This window comes from Malania oleifera, chromosome 4 (genome assembly GCF_029873635.1).
Source record: "Malania oleifera isolate guangnan ecotype guangnan chromosome 4, ASM2987363v1, whole genome shotgun sequence".
Classification (NCBI taxonomy): Eukaryota; Viridiplantae; Streptophyta; class Magnoliopsida; order Santalales; family Ximeniaceae; genus Malania; species Malania oleifera.
The window spans coordinates 41794624-41804497 of NC_080420.1; the positions used below are offsets into that span (position 1 = coordinate 41794624).

General features: G+C 40.7%; 1 protein-coding gene across 1 annotated transcript; it reads left to right on the plus strand.

Annotated features, from left to right (window-relative positions):
• The first annotated feature begins 8237 nt into the window (after positions 1 to 8237).
• Positions 8238 to 9452, plus strand: LOC131153773 (B3 domain-containing protein At1g32030-like). The gene has a single exon (XM_058106232.1). The coding sequence runs from the start codon at positions 8238 to 8240 to the stop codon at positions 9450 to 9452; it is 1215 nt and encodes a 404-aa protein (XP_057962215.1).
• Positions 9453 to 9874: the final 422 nt, after the last annotated feature.

The window sequence follows — 9874 nt, forward strand, 5'->3', positions numbered from 1 at the left end:
TCTCTCAGCTTCTCCCGCCAGTTGAAATATAGCATAGAGAACTTTCTGCTCGTTGGTGCAATGCAGAACTTTTAGTATATTTTTTGTCTTTTGCACATAGTTCTCCTCCATAATTAGGTCGGACCTTCCAGTAAACGTCGGAGAATGCATGTGGGTGAATTTCTCAATGGTGCAACCCGTAGCCGTAGGTGAACGCTCCCGTCCTCTAACACTTCGCTTGATCTCCCGTATAATCTGTTTAGTCAATCCCCGAGGCACAGAAGGAGACCCTTCACTCACAGTCCCTTTTGAGCTGCTATCCCAGTTGCTATCCTTGGGCTCCATTCTGAAAATAGTACAGGAATTTATTAGCATTCCTATATCATAGCACAATTAACACAATTAACACAATCAATGTAGGATAATCATGTTAACTTCTAGACTCTCAGGTCCAGGTATGCCCTACCGCACAAACACTAAGCCATTAATGGTTTGCCGTTATTTTACTGAAATCGTCATTCTAGGAAAAACACATAACACCATCAATGAATCCCTGTCTAGCTACAAGACAACACCCGACCTACTTTACCCATTCCCTACATCCTATACTCTGGTATGTTCACAAAATCACGCCTAACCAAGTCTACAAGACCTAACAACCTGGTTAACTCTAATACCAAGCTATTACTCCCCAAACTTGAAAATGGGCCCTAGGGTGTGATTTAGTAACCTAACCTGTCCCTGTATCATACAACCATTCATGATACTACACAATATAAGGGTCCGACCCCGTAGGGTTCATGTATACCCTATCCACAATCACATACACAATTATACGCAACGGAATAATTCAACCTAATACATTCATACCACCATACCAGAGTTTATACAAATTAGGATATAGTCCCATAATACAAAACATAATCCTTGGGTATCTACATAACCCAAAACAACAACCTGACCATAGTACAATACTTACACAAGTACTTAGACAACTAACTAACAACCACACTCCTGAAAAGCTAGGACGCTAGTGTTGGCTACTCGAAGGACTTGAAAAATACTTGTATGATAGGGGTGAGACACCTCTCAATAAGGGAGAAACAAGTTATATCAGTGTGTGGCACATGAGTGTTATTTCAACAGTAAAACATAAATATTTCACAATTCCAGTATTTTCACAACATAGTTCCAGTATGCATCTCACCAAAACACCTTGGTCTAGTGTCGTCACACTCTTCGGCCTAAGAAGGCCGCATGACACGGCACCCCCAGTAACCTGGCATAGTCTAAGCCCCACAACATTCAACTGATGCAAACATGGTACAAACTCATACCCTTCGGTGACCAACCAGAATCATAGGTGGTATTGCACACCCTCGACCTCAAGCTCGATATCTAAGCCTACGGTAGTTAACCGACTCGGCCACCTACGGTATTATTCCGATACGCCTCATATCTCAACCTTCGGTTGTTAACTGGCATGCTTCGATTGTCCTGGGCCTTCAATTTTATTCTAACTCGGCATTTTCACAAAACCTGGAACAATTTTGGAACTCCCATTCCTATATCTCATTTCAATTACTCACAGCCTACGGTAGTTAACCGACACGATTTTTTACAAAATACATCATTCATAGCCTACGGTAGTTAACCAGCACGCTTTTCCATAAAACACATCGTTCAATATATCAGCCCATTCCACACTTATTTGGGTAAACAAACAATCTCATATCAGATATTCCAAAAATAAAATTTAAATTAATCAAAGGTACAATGACCTCTATATTACAGTTTAAACAAATATATAGTTTTCTAACAAAAATGGAGATGATACCCAAAACCCCCAATTTTCCCAAAAACTATAACTCGAAAATCCCATCATTTCATCTAATAGATTTTCCCAAATAAGTAACCAAAACATCCGTATAATCGCAAATCACAGTTTTACCGATTCAGATTACAAAAATAACTGATATAAATAGAAATCGCTTACCTTATCCCAAAAACTAAAACAAGAACTTGATCGGTCCTAAACACGACATGGGATCCCCAAAACCTAAAAATTGAAGAACAATACTTCAACAAAATTCCAACCACTACATATCTACCGAACCGAAAATAAAATCTAACTCATACCTTAATTTTGGAACAAAACCAGAAAATCCTCAAAACGAAGATCCGATCCTCTATAACCATAGAGATTCCTCCCCTAATCCACGTAGTAACGTCGAATCTTCAATTTAGGTAACTGATAGCCCAAATCTGTGAGAGAGAGAGAGAGAGAGAGAGAGAGAGAGAGAGAGAGAGAGAGAGAGAGAGAGAGAGAGAGAGGATTTTGGTTTCTTAGCAATGAAGCAATGAGAAATGATATTTATAGACCCCTTGACCACGTCAGCCTCGTCGACGAGACGGCGTCCTCGTCGACGAACATAAGAAGGGAGTTCATCGATGACGGAGTTAGCCTCATCGATGATCCTAAAATTTTAGAATTCCCAAAATTTCTTGGTACTCACTCATCGACAAACCTTTGAATTTCATCAACGAATTGTTGGAGGGACCTTGTTGATGAGAGAAGGAGCCTCATTGACAAGCCCTGCTGCTTTTCCATTTTTAAATTTCCTTCCATTTTCTTATTTATTTAATCCAAAAATTTTAGGTTGGGTTCTTACAGAGGATGTTGCGAAGACTGCTTTTAGAACCAGATATGGTCACTCTGAGTTTATGGTTATGCCATTTGGGTTAACTAAGCTCTGACGGTATTTATGGACCTAATGCATAGGGTTTTCCATGAAAACCTGGACCAGTTCGTGGTGGTGTTTATCAACGATATTTTGATATATTCTAGGAGTTCGGAAGAGCATGATAACCATTGGAGGTTGGTGCTTCAGATACTGCGGGAAAGGAAGTATGTTAAGTTGAAGAAATGTGAGTTCTGGTTGAACCAGGTTGCATTCATAGGCCATATCGTGTTGGGAGATGGTATCTCAGTTGATCTAGGTAAGATTGAAGCAGTGGTTAACTGGGTGAAACCGAAGAGTGTGCAGGAAGTTCGGAGTTTCCTAAGAATGGCTTGGTACTATCGGTAGTTTGTGGAAGGATTCTCTAGATTGTTTGGCCCTTTGACATGGTTAACAATGAAGGATATGAGATTTGATTGGACCGACGAGTGTGAGCAGAGTTTCTAGGAGTTGAAACATCAATTGGTCACTGCTCCAGTTTTGAACATCCCATTTGGGGATGGTGGTTTTGTGATTTATAGTGACACCTCTCTGAAGGGTTTGAGATGTGTGCTGATGCAATAAGGGAAAGTAATTGATTATGCTTCTCGAAAACTCAAGGAGTACGAGAAGAATTACCTTACGTATGATTTAGAGTTGGCAACAATAGTATATGCGCTGAAGATTTGGAGACACTACTTGTACGGTGAACAGTGTGAGATCTTCACGGACCATAAGAGCCTCAAGAACTTCTTCACACAGAGGGAGTTGAACATGAGGTAGAGAAGGTGGCTGGAGCTGAACAAGGACTACAATTGTACTATTAGCTATCATCTAGGGAAAGCTAACGTGGTAGCTGATGCGTTGCGTCAGAAGTCAGAGCACGCATCAGTATCTACAGTAATAGGTCATCATCATAACAGACGGGATCTAGAGAGTCTTGGCATGGAGTTGGTGGATGGTAATCATCAGGATTTCATTGCTAGCTTGATGATCCAACCGACATTATTAGAGAGGATTAAAGCCGTGCAGGCTAATGATGAAGAGTTGGTCGAGGTTGTAGAGAGGGTACAACAGGGGCTGGCTGCAGATTTTAACATCTCCAAGGGAGATGTGTTGAGGTTTGGAATCATACTGTGTGTTCCAAACGATGAGGGGATAAGGAGGACGATTCTGGAGGAGGCACATCGTTCCTTGTACATGGTACATCCGGGTAGCACGAAGATGTATTGGGATCTACACGAATCATTCTAGTGGAGTGACATGAAAAGGGAGATTGCTCGGTTTGTGAAGTAATGTCTGACGTGTCAGTTGGTAAAGGCTGAATGTCAAAGGCCGGCAAGGCTGTTGCAGCCATTAAGCATTTTAGAGTCGAAATGAGAACATATTTCCATGTACTTTGTCACCGGATTTCCACCAGCACTTCATAGGTAGAATGCAATCTGGGTGATCATTGACAGGTTGACTAATTGTACCGATGAAGGTTAGCTGCCCTTTGAGTAGGCTAGCAAATCTATATGTGCAAGAGAGTTATAATGCACGGGATACCAATATCTATTATTTCAGATCGAGACCTAAGATTTACTTCTTGATTCTGGAAGAGCTTACATGAAGCACTGGGCACAAAGCTTACTTTCAGTACAGTGTTCCACCCCAAGACTGAAGGACAGTCAGAGAGGACGATACAAATATTGGAGGATATGTTACGGGTTTGCGTATTAGATTTTGGCGGTAGTTGGATTCAGTTTCTACCATTGGTGAAATTTGCCTACAACAATGGCTTCCAAGCTAGCATTGGGATGACACTGTTTGAGGCATTGTATGGTCGGAGGTGTCGGTCTCCTCTTTACTGGGATGAGGTTGGTGAACGTCAGATATTAGGACCTGAACTCTTGCAGCATGCTTCTGAGAAGGTCAGATTAATCAGGGATAAAACTAAATCAGTTCAGAGTCAGCAGAACAGTTACGCAGATGTGCGTCATTGGGAATTGGAATTTGAGGTGGGGGTAAGATATTCCAGAGGATCGCTCCAATGAAGGGAGTGATGAGATGCGGGAAGAAAGGCAAGCTGAGTTTGCGGTATATCAGACCATTTGAGGTACTGGAGCGAGTGGGTTCGATAGCCTACAGAATTGCATTACCCCCAATGCTCTCTAGGATCCACGATGTGTTTCACGTATCTATGTTGAGGAGGTACGTGCCGGATTCGTCACATGTGATTAGTTACGAATCTTTGGAGATTGGGGATACTTTGGCGTATGAGGAGGTATCAGTTCAATGTTTGGACCAAAAAGTTCAGAAGCTACGTACCAAGGAGATACCGTAAGTGAAAGTACTGTGGTGGAATCACGTGGTCGAGGAGGCTTCTTGGGAATTATAAACTGAAATATGCCGAAAATATCAATAACTATTATGAGGAGTGATGTTTATAGGAATGGTTTGGGCAAGTGTGTGATGTATCTGTTGTTTAGAGTGTTAATGTGTGGTTAGTCTCTGGGAGGGTTTTGAGATAATGTGAACTCCCGAGACACTGTTTATGTAACCACGGTATTCCTCCGCCATAAGTGAGGATATGTAATATATTTGAGACGGGGCTGCTATGTGGGTGGCCGCCACCTCTTCCTAGAGTCGGGTGTGTGTTGGTTATATTGGTAAGTTAATGAGTAAGAGATTGCAAATTTCGAGGACGAAATTTTTGTAAGGACGGGAGGTGACCTGAGAATTTTGGATTAAATAAATAAGAAAAGGGAAGGAAAATTTAAAAATGTGTAAACAGCAGGGCTCGTCGACGAGACTCCTTCTCTCGTCGATGAAGCCTCTTCTGTGGCTCGTCGACGAGATTCAAAGGTTCGTCGATGAGTGAATACTGAGATATTTCAGGAATTCTGAAATCTCAGGCTCATCGACGAGGCCATGCCATCGTTGACGAACGCCCTTCTTCTGCTCGTCGACGAGCTCTCCACTTCGTTGACGAGTCTGGCCGGGTCAAAGGTATATAAATATCCTATTCACTTGCTTAGTTGCTAAGAAATCAAAAATCCTCTCTCTCTATAGAATTCGAAGACGACTCCCTCTTTTTAAGGTTTCGGGCCGTCTATTACCTGAATCAACGATCCGATGTCGTTACGTGGATCAGGAGGAGAATCTCTACAGTTATAGAGGATCAAATCTTTGTTTTGAGGATTTTTGGGTTTTATTCCAAAATCGAGGTAAGGGTCTAAATTCGTTTTCGGTTCAGTAGATCTGTAGTGGTTGGGATTATATTGAAGTATTGTTCTTTGATTTTGGGGATCCCGTGTTGTTGTTTTGGATCAATTAAGTTCGTGTTTCGATTTTTAGGATAAGGTAAGGAGTTTCTGTTTATATCAGTTATTTTGTGAAAGCTGAATCGGTAAAACTATGGTTTACGATTATACGAATGTTCTGGTTACTTATTTGGGAAAATCTATTGGGTGAAATTACGGAATTTTTGGGTTTACAATTTTTGGAAAAATTGGGGGTTTCAGGTATTATCTCTGTTTTTGTTGGAAAATTATGTATATGATTAAATTGTAATATAGATATGATCGTACCTTTGATTATGTTAAACTATATTTTTGAAGTATCTGATATGAGATTATTTGTTTACCCAAATAAGTGTGGAATGAGCTGATATACTGAATGATGTGTTTTGTGAAAAGCATGCCGGTTATCTACCATAGGCTGTGAGTTGTTGAAATGAAATATAGGAATGAGAGTTCCAAAATATTCCAGGTTTTGTGAAAATGTCGAGTCAGATTAATATTGAAGGCCGAGGACAATCGAAGCGTGCTGGTTAACTATCGAAGGCTGAGATATGAGGCATGCCAAAATAATATCGTAGGCGGCCGAGTTGGTTAACTACCGTAGGCTCCGATATCCGGCTTGAGGCCGAGGGTGTGAAATACCACCTATGATTCCGGTTGGTCACCGAATGGTGTGAGTTCACCATGTTTGCACCGATTGAACACTGTGGGGCTTATGCTACGCTAGCTTACTGGGGGCGCCATGTCTTGCAGCCGGCTTAGGCTGAACAGTGTGACGACACTAGACCGAGGTGTTTTTTGAGATATACTGGAACTGTATTATGAAAATACTAGAATTGTGAAATGTTTGTGTTTTACTATTGAAATAACACTCAAGTACCCACACACTGATATATCCTGTTTCTCCCTTAGTGAGAGATGTCTACCCATGTCATAAAAATATTTTTCAAGTCTTTCGAGTAGTCGACACTAGCGTCCTAGCGTTTCAGGAGTACTTGTGTAAGTATTGATCTTCGGCTGAGTTGTCATTTTTGGGTTATGTAGGCGCCTAGGGGTATGTGTTGTATTATGGGACTAGATCCTGGTTTTGTATAGACTCTGGTATGGTGTTATGTTTTAATAGGTTGAATTATTTCGCTGCGTATATTGTGTATGTGATTGTGGATAGGGTATACGTGAAACCCTAGGGGTCGGACCCTTATATTGTGTAGTATCATGGATGTTTGTATGAGACGTGGACATGTTAGGCTATTAAATCACACCTTGGGGCCTATTTCCGGGTTCGAGGCGTGACAGTATCACAACTTCTCCAAACATAGATGTGTTTACTTGTAATATATTAGTTTTAAAACTTATATTATTATGTCTATTAATCATTTCTAAAACTTCATATATAAAAGAATTCCATGCTTGATTGCTGATTTTCATTATTTTTTCAAATCAAAATCGAAATTGAAATCGAAATTTCCATAGAAATTTGCATACTTTTGGAGTTCCGAAATTTGAGTTGAAATAGAAATTTAAGACCTTTCATGCATCTACATGCTAGCCCGTAACGTTGGAGAGTCCATGGAATAAAAATTTTCAAAATTGCAGTTTCAACTTTTGAAATAAATTCAAGAATTGGCTTAAGATTGCATTCTTTTCTTTCGAAATCAATGATTTCTGCAATAGGTTCTGATTTTCATTATTTCTTAAAATTTTAATGAATTGAAGCAGTTTAGGAGCATGAAGGATGTTACCTATATTGAAAGGCCTTTGATAATAGTAATAATAATAACTCTTACTCAACACATTGCTAAGATTAGGTGATCAAGTGATCTTGATTTGTTATCCTACCTGCACTTCAAGAAAATCTCTGTTTCTTTTCTACATTCTGCTTTCTTTTTTTTGTGGATGCAGAGAATATCATTCTTTCCTTTTTGCAAATACTTATTCAAAAAATACTTTCCTAAATTACTTTTAAAAAATATAAATAGTCACAGACATCTTCATCAAGTTTGACCGTATCCCAATCTCCACGTCACAACGACACAGCATTGACCTTTCTAGTTAGGAAACTCACGATCACATATTCCAATGCCCACACCAAAGTAGAGCATGCTCACATTTTTCTCATTAGGAAACTCAATCTACGTAATTTTTGAAATAGGAAACTGTGTAAACTCCACGCAGAGCCGCCAGCCCAGAATTCGGGAACAGCGTCTCTCTCATCGGAGATACTATCTTCGAATTTTGATTTAGGAAAGTGTTTATGGAGCAGTCGGTCCGGAATTTGGAAACAGCATCTCTCTCTCGAATTTGGGAACCTGGAGATAGGAAACTTGTAGATTACGTGTTTATCAAGTTTATTTTGTTTAACTATACCATCGAACTCTATTTCATCGATGCTCTCAACAGTAATCTCTCCCTTGGCTCATTCAATTCTTGTCTTGAATCAAATTCAAGAAGAAGAAGAAGTAGAAGAAGAAGAGCAATGGAGGAGGAGCTACGGCTTCTGAGCCTGAAAGATTTTTCTGGGTTGGAGGTCCCGAGCAATCCATTCCAGCAGCTGTTAATGGTGGCTGTTGTTGCGTCCTCTGTTCACGAGAATAACAAGAACAAAAACAAGAACAAGAAGAGCAAGAGCAAGACCAAGAAATCTACGGAGACGCAGAGAGCACCGATCCATCTGCAGAAAAGGAAGCGACTTGCCAGAGAAAAACGGCTGAAGAAACCATCTGTTCCTTCGCCTTCCCTCTTCCTGCAGCAGCTCGTGCCATCTTCCTTCTCCCTCAGACTTGATCCAAGAATTAATGTTTCATCATCATCATCATCATCATCATCTCCCCAACAACATAATATCATCTGCTCTTCCTCTGAATATGAAAAAGAGGAGGAGGAGGTCATGATGATGAATGCAATTGCATCAACTGATGATCATCATCTAATGGCAAAAAAGCAGAAGAAGAATCATCATCACGGTGAGTGCAGCAACTCATCAATCTCCCTCCGTCAGCCCAGTACCAGTAACACTACCACTACCACTAGTCCTGTTGTGCACGAATTGACCGATCGTTTGAGATACCGGATTACACAAATTGGCGGTACCGAGATTATTCTTGTCATCCAAAAAAGACTCTCGGACACCGATGTCAGCAAGTCTCACAACCGGCTCTCCATCCCGCTCCGGCAAGCGAAGGCGGAATTTCTCACGGCCCAGGAGAAGGATTCTCTCGGCCAACGCATCGGGAAGAAAGTGAATGGCATGGGGGTGCCGATGATGGTTGAGCCAGACCTTGAATTCATGACTGTTACGTTGAAAAGGTGGGATATGAAGAAGGACACAGGCAAAACGAGCTCGTCTTACGTGCTCGTTTCGGAATGGAATAAAATCGTTGAGAAAAATGGGCTCAAGAAGGAAGATGACATTCAGCTATGGTCGTTCCGGTGCAACACGCAGCTTTGTTTTGCTCTAGTGCAGTTTTGATTGCAACTCAGTGATGCTTAATTGGCTACTTTTTTTTTGAAGTTGTAATTAGTTAACTGGCAGTTAACATTTCTATTGTTTGCCAATACGTTTGATTCTGAGTTTTGCCTGTAACCTAGCTAATGGAGGTCCCTGCTTGCTTCATTTAAGGTTGAATATATGAAAAGTCATACTTGACATAAATAAAATAGGCAATTTGAGATGTTACACACTGCTGTGTGTGGAAGCAGGGGGGAGTTGGAGCTTTGGATCTAACATTCTACATGCAAATCAAATTGAAATTAATGGACCTATCGCTGCCAAAGGCTTTCTGGTTCAATCATCAATGCTACTCATACTGCCCTATACTTTTGCCAGAACCAGAAGGCATGCATGGGGGCGCCAAGCTTTGTGTTTCTGTTTTTGCAATGCTATTTTTTTTT

Coding starts and splice junctions, on each gene's coding strand:
- LOC131153773 (XM_058106232.1), top strand. CDS start 8,238: ATGGAGCAGTCGGTCCGGAATTTGGAAACAGCATCTCTCTCTCGAATT.